The following is a 13,549-nucleotide window of genomic DNA, read 5'->3' on the forward strand; positions in this document are numbered from 1 at the left end:
CTCGCTTTTATTTTCTATTCCAGAATTTATATTTTAAAAAAAAAAATAATAATATTGTTGTGTTATTTGCCAAACTTGTTAATGAAGTTCTGGGGTTTTTTGCCAAATATTTGCCCAAGTCAAAAAGTGTCTATTTTTGAAAAAAAAAAATGTAAAAAAAAACATAAATTTTTGCCAAAAGATCCATTTTTGTCAAAATTATCAAAAATTGATATTTTTGAGTAAAATTGTCGTATGAATGGCCAAGTTTTGTACAGTCCTGTTCTTGCAAAAATTGTCAAAAAAATACAGTTTTTTGTCAAAATTGTCCGAAAATGTCAATTTTTGGCGATTGGACGAAAAATTGTAATGTTTTTAAGTCAAAATTCTCAAAAAGTAGGTTTTTGATGAAATAATTAAATGGTCGTAATTTTTGCCAAAATTGCTGAGAAATTTGTGCTTTTTTTGCCAAAACGTCCAAAAAGCATTGATTTTTTCATTGCCTGCCACGTCCTCTTTTTATTTCGAAGTTTTGTTTTTTATGAAATTGCTTAAAACTTCTCTTTTTTTTCAAATTTTATTTTTTCCCCCAAATTGTTTCATTTTTTTCACTTTTTGTGGCTTTTTTTTTGATACTTCTGAAATTTCTAAACAAAGTTCTAATCCGATTAAAACGTTGATCTGATCGGATCTACTTAGATCTGGTCTCTGGTCAGATTTAGTCACATCAAGTCAAATTTATGGAATGTCCGGATCTGATCATGGGTAGTTTTTTTTTTTTTTTTTTGCAAAAATAGGTAAATTTATGCAGATGATAATTTATAAATTTTAGTTTATGCTTCAAGACTTTGCTCTCTTCTCGAATCGATTGCGGCTACGTTGAATGCGATCTGAATGCTTCACAAGAAAGATAGGTACCTATTCTAGAAATCAAAAACATTGTTTTCTAAAATTTAGTGTTGGGTTGGATGATTGAAAAGAAATCGGACATCACTAGACTTGATTTCAAGTCCTGAATTTGACTTTTCAATTTTTGGGAAATTCTTAAAATTTTTAATTCTAATTTAAACCATTTTCAGTAAAAAAAAAAATTATAAAGTTGATATTTGTGGTTGAAATCGAAATTTGTATCGTATTTTTGGTCTCCAAAATTCATTGATAAAGGTTTTGAACCATTTTGGAACCTTCAGCGATTTTTAGATTTTTTTTCAGATTCATTTTAAATCTTTATAAAGCAATAAGCAAAAGTAAAATTCAGTGCTTGTGAATTCGGGTTAACTGTCTTTATGGTCCTTTTAATCGATTCAGCCACAAATTTTCAAAATTATTTTTTGTCGATTCAAATTCAGAAATTTTCTCCTGCGATTATTAAAAAAAAAAAATTGAAGAAATTGTCGTTGACGTGAAGAGCTAATCCTATCTCAATCCTATCAAGTTTCAATTTTTTTTTTATGGTAGATAATGGCAATGGGCTGAAGGAAGTTTTCAAAAATTCACCGGAAATTGAAAAATGATGTCAAACTCAAAGCTAAGCCTACCAGGGAACTTCATAAAGTGTCCCCCAGGGATTAGGACGTAAAGTGATCTTAGTGATAGCCCATGGTCCAAGTACCATACCATTAAAATTGTAGATGCCAGATTTGAGTTAAGCTCACACCGTAATATTTTCAAAAACTGCTACCCCGATGCTGAGGTTTTTTCCACGGCGTTGTCGTGGGGAAAAGTTGAGCGTCGGGGTAGAGGTTTTTGAAAATTTTAAAATTCAAAATTTTTTACTGTGAGAGCTGAATTTAAAACTGTTTGCCAGATTATCTCGAAAATCGTAGCAATGAGTGGGGGAGTGGAAGGGACAGCTTTGGTACTTCTTGTTTAGCATCGTTAGTGCTATGCTAGCGTCCTTCTTGAAATTGCATCTATAGTCTTCCTTTCCACGCTCTCACCCTTCGCCCATTAAAAGTATATTATACTTATTGAATGCTATAGGTGTTATTGCGATGAATAGACGTTGAAATGACCCGACCTTAAAACATATCAACAATTTTTATTACATTTTTCCTATTTCCGATGTCATTCCACGAACCGCTTTTACTCATCATTTCCAAAATTTCGTGAATGTAAAAAGGAAATGACTCTCAACATGTTTGTATTTCATTTATTCGCTTTTTGACTAATTTCAAGCTCGTACTTTACGTATTTTCATCGACACTGTCCCCTGCTCTGTTTCCTTCTCACAGAAGGTACACATTTGTGACGCCTTTAATGTTTACAATCGGCTGCCTACGCTCGGTTGCCTTCCTGTGCCTGGCAGCCTTCGAATGAAATAGGTATTCTCTTTTGACATTCCCATACCTGATAAAGAGCATACAATTGTAATTGTATGTAATGCACTGTAATATTAATTACTGGTAACTTGTACGCAGCGCTGAAGCATGCGCAAGTTTGTAAACAAAAATCTAACACGTTATCGTCAAGTTTTTCCATTCTTAAAAGCAAGCACATGTACGCATGTTCGCCGGTATAAAGTACATTTATCAAGTACATTTCAGGCAGTATGTGCTTTGTGCGATGTGAGGTTATGTCGTGTGTGGTGTTTAGTCGGTGCCATTGCCATTGAATGATAAGTAAACGTTGAAGTTGTACATGCGAAATTGCGATTTACGAGTAATTGCTTTCAGAATGTTTCGCCTAAGCTAGCTCCGAAGTACCTACTCTGTGCAAATACCAAGGTATGATACATTTTTCTTTTTTGGAAAATTTAATTTTCCGAGCCAGCGTTGACTCGATTGATAGAAAAACCTAACCGGCCGGCGTTTATAACGTCACAGGATGAACCTACTTTTCGAAATTACATCATTAAATCATCAAATAATGCGTCGTCTTCGTCGCTGCTGCTGTTGCTGCTGCTGTGTGTGTGTAATGACGTGCGACGATTTAAAGAGATAATGATTAAAAACTGAATGTATTTACTATTTAGTGTAGCTGCGGCTTTAAAGAAATCTAACTTGATTACGCGTTCGAGTACGACGATATCATAATGGCACATTTTGTACTGTTTGACGCTCGAGCCCAGCCTGCTCATCGATGATAAAATTTGACTCGAATACTAATTACGTCACTGGTAAAAATAAGCGGTTATTCGAATTACGATTAGGTACGATTGATACCTGAATAAACACTCGACGATTCGCGAGTTTAATGAGATTTGCCTACATACACATACTCGTACATTGTACGACGCGACGTACATAAGGTGCTAAAAATTCGGTGGTAGGTAGACGAGGTTTTTTGGATTGCTGAGAAGGGAGGAGTTGGTGAGGTCGTTGAATTTGCAAATGTATTTTGGCGGGACGCGGACGTTGGTTTTCGAGAGGACTGAAGTGCATATATAATCTGATGTGTGCTATATTAGGATGGATGGCGTAACAATGTGCTTTCTGTGATGGTCATCGACTTATCATTTTTAGTTGCAAAGTGTGGAAATTATTCGATATCAATTTCAAGTGTCTTATTATGGCGAGTTTTTTGACCTTATTCAATTGCGATGTGGTGTCGAAATTCTGCTTGTATTGTTTACTTTTCCGAAGAAAGTTTTCCTTCAATAGAATTTACGTTGTTTATATTGTATTGAATTTATGTGTAATTCGATTTAAAATTAACAATGTGGAAGTATTGATCTGGGAAACAACGTATAATCTTTTGAAAAAATTACCAAGAATTTTTGTTTTTTTTCGTGCAAAATCCTTGTTTTTTTTGCAGAAATTTCAGAAAAGATCTGCTTCTTGTCAATATTGTGATTTTTTTTTGATTAAGTTGCAGAAAAGTCTTGCTTTTTGTGGATCAAAATCAAAAATGCCAGGAAGCTGCTGTTTTATGCCAAAATGTTTATCGATATTTACAAAAATTTTGTTTTTTTTCTGGACCAAATTGCAGAAAGTTGCAGAAAAGTCCTTGGGTTTTTTTCCAAAAATTTCCAAATGTAGCTAAAGCTTGATGTTTGTCTATATATTGTAAAAAAAGTTGTGTTTTTTGTCATCATCATCATCATCATTGAACTTTGACCGGGTGAGCTGTTCTGCCTGTCTGGGAAACTGCAGAAGAATTGCTCGACGATGTGTCATCAAGTTTTTAGTTTTTTCTTCGGTCTTCCTCTGCTCCTCCTGCCAGTTGGAGTGTATTCTTTGTCTTTCCGAGGAGACCGTTCATCAGGCATTCTATCAACTCATGTCTTCGTCATTTCTTTTTATAATCTTTCACTCGTCCAATGACTGGCTCTGCTCCTAGCTCCTTCAGGATGTCTTCATTCCTTGCTTTTCTTATTGTGTCTCATATATCCTGCGTTCCTGCCGTAGGTCCCATGAATCTCATTTCCACTACAGTTACTCTGCTTTTTATATCCTTTCTCATTGTCCATGTTTCACTGCCATACAGCAGCATTGGTCTTGCCGGCGATTTTCATTTGAGTTTCAGCTCTGACTTTTCTTGGAGGGATGGCTCGGTTTATCGCCCCGCTTACTCTCAGGAATTTGTTGATCTTGAGTTGTGTATTGACCTCTCCTTCATAAGATAGCTTGCACCAGAGATATTTAAAGCTTCTGACTTGGTCCACTGGCAGTAGGTTTACAGCAATTTTACTGCATACTTGTATTGGCTCTATCCCCTCAAAGGCCATCACCTTTGTTTTTGATGTCGAGATTCTCATTCTGTATTTATCTGCTACTTTTTAAAGGTTGTACATCAGGTCTAGCCCTTTTGGCTTGGTTTTCAGCTATTCTTTAATCATGTTGTCAAAGTAGATGTTGAACAGGCTACACAACATTGGGCATCCCTGTTTTACTCCTATTCCTATCTTCTTTCACATACATATTTTATTTCGTCAATTAAGCGTACTATTTGTGTTCCTCAGGACTTAGAACAACTTCTTCCTTTTTACTCAATTGTACACCTTCTCCAGATCAATGAAGCACATGTGCCCTAATGACAAAATGTGAGGGTGTTTTTGCCAGCGACTTTTTAGGACCATTTCGCTATAGCATTTTTACTGGCGAATAGCAAATCTGCTGTACAAGGTATGCTATTCGCTATAGGGGGTAACGTGTAGCTGGAACTAGTAGCCTAACAAAAGAAAAGATTCTTTTGTGACAAAACTACAACAACAATTAAGTAACAGAATATGAATGTCTAGAGTAGGTGCCTAGGTAGCAGGCTTGTAGGACCGCTTGGGTATTGCGGTCCTTCCAAAACCAAGGTCTTTGTTTTGGAGCTTTCAAACGGTCCAGTCCGGTCCATTGGTCATGCTCAATTTGATAGAGGTTTTTGGTTCGGTCATTTTTTTTACAATTTTTCACATAGTTGGTTTGTTCAGGTTTTTGGTCTCAGTTTTTTTTGTCTTTGAGGTCCGGTCCGGTCCGGTCATGACCTGAAATTTTGAGACTGGTCTTTGGTCGGTCCAGGTCCAAAAAACGGTCCTAAAAATTTTCTTCTAGGAAATTTCAAATTTGAATTATTGAGTTTTTTTCCACGGCATAATTCCAAAATGCTTCTTTCACAGCAAAAGTAAAATTAATTTTACTTTGCTGTACTTTTTTTTGCCGGAGTATTAGACTATTAGTATTACTGTAAGAAGCCATGACAAAGTAAAATGAATTTTACTTTTCAGTTTTCTGCAAAAAAAGCACTTTGAAATTTTTTACCATTATAAATACTTCCGTTAAGTATAAAAATACATGAAATTAACTATTGCTGTGAAAAAAAAAACGTGAAAAGTCTTTGGCAGTGCAAAAATAAAAAAAATAACAAGTGACTGACGACAAAATTAAAAATTCGATACATTGACGACCTTCTGTGCTTCTGTTCTGTGTTCTGTGAGAGGAAAAAAAAGACCCTGGACCTGTAAAGTTTTTAAGCGGTCTGCCGGTCTGGGTTGAGGTCTGTTTGTTGTAGTTCTCATGAAATGGGTCATCTGTTCGGTTCATTTTTTTTCTAAGAAATGTTCATTAGTCGGTTGTGGTTTTGGTCTAGCGAAAACAAGGAACATCTTCTGGGTCCGAGGTTAATATGGGTCTTGTATATAAAAATTTCATGTCGGGTCGGGTCCGGTCCGGTCCACGCGGTCTTGTGGACATTTTTGGGTCCGGTCGCGGTCATCGGACCGGTCTTTTGGGCCGGTCCTACAAGCCTGCTAGGTAGTAGGTTGTAGTTGCTCAGAAAAGTCATTATCTTCTTTCCCCCTTACACCCCATCTGAAGAGTGATGGAACCGACTTTCTCTGGGATGTTTAGTTTGGTTCTTGCTGATCTCCTCCTACCCAGCATATCTGGTACTAATGTAAGGGATGTTTGTCCACTTCATTTACAGGAGTACACCACTGGTGCAGGTTTAGAAATCAGTATTAAATTACGCATATATGGCAATCGATCCTCGTTCAGGGAGGTAATTTTTTTTGATCAATTTCGAGAAATTTATCCACCCAAACATATGTATCTGTAGCCAATAATTTTTCAAATTTTTTGAGATGTGTTTGAACAGTATGTGATATGTTTATGACAGTGAAATATTTTTTTGAAAAAGAAATTGGTCATTTGTGAAACATTTCCAGCAAAAAGAAGAACATGCTACTTTTCATGGGTTTCTGAAACTGAAAGTGCTTCACACTAAAAAAAAGATATGTACTTAATTGCATACCTAAGCATATAATATATCCACACAATTATTAAGAGGAAAAGACAAGCGATTTGGGGTACATAGGAACTTGACAGAGGTGCGCCGCGCTAGTGTCGCCTTGTTTATGATTGGCTGATGAAAGGTCCCAGTATAAACATTGGAATGTAATGTTGTGAAAATTGAAGGAAAATTGTTGAAAATTGCTGATAACAACGGGACCTTTCGTTAGTTCCGGTGTTTTTGACTACCATTTCCTAGAGCGCGACAGTTGTCTTGTCAAATCCCTATAGCACTTAGCAGTCAAATTTTCAGTGGTTTTTGAGTCAAAAACAATCTTCCAAATTTTAGTCCCAAAAAGTGTAATATATGGACAACAGTTTCACTTGAAAATTAAAGGCACACACAATCCTCACAAGAAAAAAAGGATAGAGCTTTGAAATTCGCATGATCAGCTAATTCCTTGGATTTTTTGAGTCAGAAAACTGTAATTTCAAGTTTTCCTATTTGTCAGAGGAATAAGCCTGATAAATTTTCATTTCTGGGGTTATTTTTATCCCAAACTAAAGACTCAATCTTCAGGGAGGGAGATGGAGAAAAATGAAATTTTTCAACTTTGTAGAATGAAGCATCAAAATAAATGTTTTTCAACCTTCTATTAAATTGAAATCCATTTTATAATTAATTATTGTTCCTTTTCGCGAAAAATTCAACAGCAAAACGCTGAATCCTTTTTTCATAGCTGAACTATTCCAAATGGTAGCATGCATCACAAAAATGCCAGCAAAAAAGCGAAATGCTCAAGTAAATTGATACCTGAAATAGCGGTTTTGCTTTTCGCCCACAAAAATGCTATGCAATAAAACTGCTGGTAGCGGTTTCGCTATCCGCTGTCATTTTCGCCATGTGAAAAGAACTCCAGATTGCGACTTTAATGGCGAAAAGCGAATTTGCCAGCGACTTATTAGGACTTTCTCGCTATCCGCCAGTGAATTCGCCAGCGGATCGCGTTTTTAGTTGTCACTTAAGGTGGATTTCTGGGTTAAACTCTCGTCTCTTCTCCAAGCAAAAAGTCTTGTTTTCTCCACAAAATTGTGAATACTCAAGTCCGTTTATCATTGAAATTGCAAAAAAAAAAATATACTTTTTTGCCAAAATTGCAGAGAATTCCAAAATATGTCAATATTGTTAAAAAGCTCTGTTGTAGATCAAAATAGCAGAAAGTCCTTGTTTTTTTTTCAAAAATTGCAAATCCAAGTAAGGCTTGATTTTTTGTCAATATTGTAAAAAAAAGTTCTTTTTTTGGTCAAAATTGCAAAAAAGTCTCGTTTTTTAACAAAATTGTAATCAAGTCCTTTTTATCATTGAAAGTGCAAAAAAGATTACTTTTTTGCCGAAATTGGGTAATCGTTTGTCTGAAATACTGAACACCCTGTAAAATGTTCAAAAATGAATAAAATACTGATTCCCCTGCTCGCCATAGATTCCTCATTCTGCAACTACATACATATCATCAGATTATTCATTTTTTTTTTTTTTTTTTTGATCAATGAGATTCTTTAATTCTCGCATTTTTACTGTTTTGAGGAATTTTGCCCCCCGCCCAGTTCCCCTCCCTCTCCTCCAATTGAGCTCGGAATTATTCTCTGTGATTCAATCACTTTCTTCGTATAACTTTTCTGGTTTTGAATTCAAAGAAATGCGATCATGGTTCATGATCATCAAAAGTGTGATCCCGAGATCCTTATATTCTAAACATGCATGATTGAAATAATTATTTTTCTTCGTGTTATGATTTTTTAGTCAAAAACTGCCTTGAATTGAGCAAATTTTCCCAACTTTAAAATTTGAAGCAAAGAAACTACATTTTTCATCATTTTTTTTCAAAAATATTGATCTCGTTTTTAAGCTATAAAATCGAATCTTACTGATAATAAGGACGTTTCTCCCAAATTCCGAGTTCAGAATTTCAGATTAGGTGCCTATCCAATTTTTTTCTGTATGTTGAATTCGCCTCAAAAATGGATTTGTTATGCAACCCTGACGATGTATGTAGTTTAATATTAAAAATCTCGCTTCAAAATCAATTAATTTCATGCTTCATTCGCTGGTCTATCGACAGATTTCTCTTATCATAAAATAAGCCTAGCCTAGTATTACGTGTTACGGATGATACGCCCTGAAAATTTCGATGTTCATCCACTTGCCTTCAAATTAGATTTTTTTTGTCGAGTTACTTTATTAGGCTTTAAAAATATCAAAAATCCAAATTCTCACAATTCGCGATTTCACAAAATTCAAAAAAAAAATCAAAAAAAAATCGATGAGAAATCTAGACTAAGTATTTCTAATGTTTCCATTCTCGGTTTTTGATTCGAATTTTGTAATTAGGAATGTAGAAGGCGTAATCGTACTTATCTCTGCGTAGGTAATTGATTTGAGATATGAGTTGTATTTTCGGTCCGAAAGTTATTCAAAAATATTTGAATTGATTAGTGTGCTCAATTGAAATATCCGCGGTCGAAAGTTTAATGGGAAGTAATTCAATTACTATGTAATTGTTGACGATACGATCACTAGATTACGCCTGATAAATTCATTGATAAAAATCACGTTTACGGTTTATCGAATCAAATAATTATTCGATATGAATTTTCCTACCTACAAATCGTTTTAATCAAATTTTGAAAATAAAAATAATCGAATAAGAGTTCGTTCAACGAATGAGATCTCGTTTTGGAGAAATATGTAATCAGATTAGTTGAGGAAATATCTTCCTTTTTCATAAGTCAGTATGCCTATTTATAGCTTCTTAGGTGAAGGATTCAGACTTTGGGCATTTCTTCGAGTAAAGGTATTTTTGTATTATTGAGTACGTTATGTGTGTTTTTTTTTTGTTTTTTTTTGGGGGGGGAGGAAGGAATCCTACGTAGATATACCTAATTACCTATACCTACCTAACTACTATAGTGATACATATCTCGAAAAAATCGCAATTTCTCATTCTAACCCATTTTATGTTTATCTGTCAGCAGATGCAGCAGTTCACCAGCAACACGAACGCGTTTCTTGAAAATGAAATCAAAAACGCGATACAAGCTTCGCGAGTGGACGCCATTTCGGGCTATCTGGCGGAAAATTTCGACGACCTGAATGAATTGGTTACGAACGCTAGTCATTCGGAAGTAGAGAAAGCCATCCAAAAGTACACAACATCGGTGAAACAAATCGCGCAATCGTTGAACGAATCAAAAGTCAAAGCGAACGAAATTCCCGATGTTTTGAATAAAATGAGCGAAATGATGACTAAAGCTTGGTTCATTCCGACTCACGGACACGAATTGGGAAACTCTCTGTGTAACGCTTTACGCGAATGCGGCGGACTATCGTTCCTGATTTCAAATTGCGATTCCGAAAACGATGATGTCAAGTTCTCCAGCGCTAAATTATTGGAACAGTGCTTGACGACCGAAAATAGAGCTTACGTTGTTGAACACGGTCTGGAAAAAGTCGTTCAGGTGGCGTGCATTTGTACGAAAAACGCTTCTTCTTCGGATCATTCGAGAGTTCGGACAGGTAATTGGAAGTTTTTCTTTTATAATTACAAATGCTGTCGTCTCGAAAGGTCTTTCCTGAAGGTAGAGTTTTTTAAAAATGTCATCGTTTTCTCTCCTTCTTGACTCAAATTCGAGTCTGTTGCTTCAAATCAGATATTGATCATTGAGTTGGCAAATTCGAAATAGAAATTTCAGTAGTTCAAAAATTTCAAGAATTCATTTAAAATGTTATTATTTCATAGCTAATACTTACTTGGAGACTTTTCGATTTTTTTTTCACAAATCTTCAAAAATTCAATTTTTCAAGTATGTATCTTGAGAAAATTTTTAAAGTTTTCCTTTCTGCTAGAATTAGCAAGAAATTTCGTCTTATGTCAAAATTCCTCCATTGTCTCGTTTTTCTCTACAAATTGTAGCTACATATTTCTCAATAAAATTCCAAGACTCTAATTCTTTTTCAAAACTTATCCAAAGGGTTCGCTTTTCTATCTAAAAGTTTATAAAAGCCCCGCATATTTCGACAAAAATATCATATTTTGTCAGCAATTCTAAAAAGCCTTGTTTTTTGCTAAAAATTTTCAAAGTTATGCTTTTTGGCAACAATTGACAAAAATTCTCATTTTTTAGTAAAATTGCTGAAAAATCTCATTCTTTTTCCAAAAATTGCTCAAAAGCCTCGTTTTTTCTACCAAAAAATTTGAAAAAAATTTTTCGCTTTTTTCGACAACTATTGCTCGCTTTTTGACCAAAATTGGGAAAATGTAATTTTTTTGGCAATAATTCGAAAAAATTGTTATCTTTCAAAACAAAAATTCTCATTTTTTATTAAAATTGCTGAAAAATCTTACTTTTTTTCAAAAGTTGCTGAAAAGTTTCGTTTGTTTTTTCACCAAAGAATTGCAAAAAAGTTTCGATTTTTTCGATAACAATTACTCGTTTTTTGACCAAAATTGGAAAAAATGTAATTTTTTTGGCAATAATTCGCAAAAATTGTTATCTTTCAAAACAAAAATTCTTTTTTAGTAAAATTCCCAAAAATCTCACTTTTTATCAAAAATTGCTCAAAAGTCTCGTTTTTTTCTGCCAAAGAATTTGCAAAAAAGTTCCGATTTTTTGTGCAACAATTGCTGGCTTTTTGGCCACATATTGAAAAAAATATAATTTTTTGAGAATAATTTGCAAAAATTACTACTTACTTACTTATCTTGCAAAAAAAAATCTCATTTTTGGTAAAATTCCCAAAAATCTCACTTTTTTATTCAAAAATTGCTCAAGTCTCGTTTTTTTCTACCAAAGAATTTGCAAAAAAGTTTCGATTATTTCGACAACCATTGCTCGCTTTTGACCAAAATTGGGAAAAATACAATTTTTTTGACAGCAAATTGTAAAAATTGCTGCTTTGAATTTTGATAAAATTTTTTACTTTTTAGCAAAATTGTTGAAGATTTTCACTTTTTTTCCAAGGTTTTCCAAAAGTACCTCTTTTTTGACAGAAATTGCCGAAAAATATCACTTTTTTGCCAACAATTTCAAAAAGTCCTGTTTTTTGCTAGAATTTTTCAAGTCTCACTTTTACCCAAAAATTGGGTTTTTTGCCAGAAATTGCAAAATTTTCTCTTGTTTGCCAAAAATGCCCACAAAATCTCGTTTTTTAAAGTGAGGATCAAAAAGTTGTAAAATAGTACAATTTTTTTGAAATTAAAAGTCAGGCCATTTCAACCTGAAATGTTCTGTTTTTTTTTTTTGCTGATTTTTATACATTTTTGGTTACATATTTTTTCGAGGTTTTTTGGCTATTAAAATCACGTAAAGTATCTGTAAAAAACTGAGTTTGAGCCTAGTAAGTTTCAAGTAAATTTTTTATGTTTTTGTAAGAACATCCTGAATCAAAAATTTCTGGAAAGAACTTTCGGGACGAAAGATATGGACGAATAAGTAGGTAAAATCGGTTGCCACTCTGACCTCAAATAATGTCTGTTGATGAGAACAAATTCCTCAGAAATTGTGTTTTACCCTCTACCCCACTCCCTTTTTCATGTTTTATGACCGTTTTAATGCGTTATTTTTAAAAATAATATCATAGCAAAAATAGAGGAATTATTTCCAGGGTGTCAAACGGTCATGAAAGTCGAAGTAAAGTAATGAATTTTGCTCGAAACACTCTTGACATTTTTTTAAGAAGCTCATAAAATGAAAAAATAAAAAAAAATTTCAAAAAATTAGAAAAAATGAAAAAACTGAAATACTTAATTTTTGATTCTACAAAAAATGGCAACCCTGTTCGATTTTCTCGCAGCTTCAAGATATTCAATTTTAGGGGGGGGGGGGGTAATTTTTATGCGGTATAAAAATGAAAATGTGAAAATAGATCATGAAAAATACATGGGAGGGGAGGGGGGTATTTTCATGTGGTAAAAATGCGAAAAATAGGTCATAAAAAAATCATGATTTTTTTTTGTCTGGGGGTTTTGTTAGACACCCTAATTTCGATTTTTTTGGTCGAAAAAAGTCTCGAATTTCGCAAATTTTATGCATGAACCCCCTCCCTCCCTCCCACCAATGAGTCCCAAGGGGTCAAAATCATTCTTCGGTGTTCGTTTTTCATTCATTTTTTAGTATTAGAATCAATGAAAGTCGATGCGATTACAAAACGTATAAAAATTACAAAAATACTTATTTTCAAAATTTTTGGTGGTTTTTAACCCTCTCTCCTTCCTCCACCTCAATACACCTCATGTCCTTCGTATCCCAAGTACAATGAAGTAGGTACCTATTCGTATTAATTTTCATTTTCCGGTCAAAAATTCTTAAATTCGATAAATTTCCACTTTTTCTAAAAAAATTGGGGCACATGTACACCTTCAAAATGGGCATACTGGATCAACTCAAAATTATTTTATAATATTCACCTCTTACTGGCATCAATTTTTTTGATCAAGAAAGCCAACGAAGCTAGTATTTTCCTTTTACATGATTTTTCCCTAATTTGGCCTCGATTTTAAAAGGTCCATGTAAGTATTTCAATTTAAAGTAGAAACAGACTGTTTCAAACTATGTATTATGCCTGCTGAAAAAAAAATAGTTTTCATCTTGCTTTCCTACGTTAATTTCCATAAGAAAAAAATTCCAGAATTTCATGAGAGGGGGGGGTTACGTAGAAAAACTGTGAAAACTTCAAATTGTAAAAAAAACAACATGAAAATGTGAACCAAAAATGAAGGAAAAATATCATAAATATCCTTCAGGTGATGTGTATAACTTTGCGCCAAAAAACCAAAATTTCCCTTAATTTTTACCTATATATGAAAATTTTTCCAAAATTACGCTGTAAAACGGCCAAACCCCCAGGAAGAGGT

General features: G+C 34.0%; 1 protein-coding gene across 8 annotated transcripts in view; it reads left to right on the forward strand.

Moving 5' to 3' along the window:
- The window catches only part of Sarm (sterile alpha and armadillo motif), a 53,878-nt gene that overhangs the window by 30,983 nt on the left and 9,346 nt on the right, over positions 1-13,549 (forward strand). For 6 of the 8 annotated variants that reach the window (XM_065370866.1, XM_065370864.1, XM_065370865.1 and 3 more), the window contains exon 5: positions 9,669-10,212. In XM_065370866.1, coding sequence (XP_065226938.1) covers positions 9,669-10,212 — 544 coding nt within the window. The remainder of the gene's footprint in view (positions 1-9,668; positions 10,213-13,549) is intronic. The other 2 variants (XM_065370860.1, XM_065370862.1) reach the window with 1 other exon arrangement.

Source organism: Planococcus citri, chromosome 1, assembly GCF_950023065.1.
Source record: "Planococcus citri chromosome 1, ihPlaCitr1.1, whole genome shotgun sequence".
NCBI classification, from domain to species: domain Eukaryota; kingdom Metazoa; phylum Arthropoda; class Insecta; order Hemiptera; family Pseudococcidae; genus Planococcus; species Planococcus citri.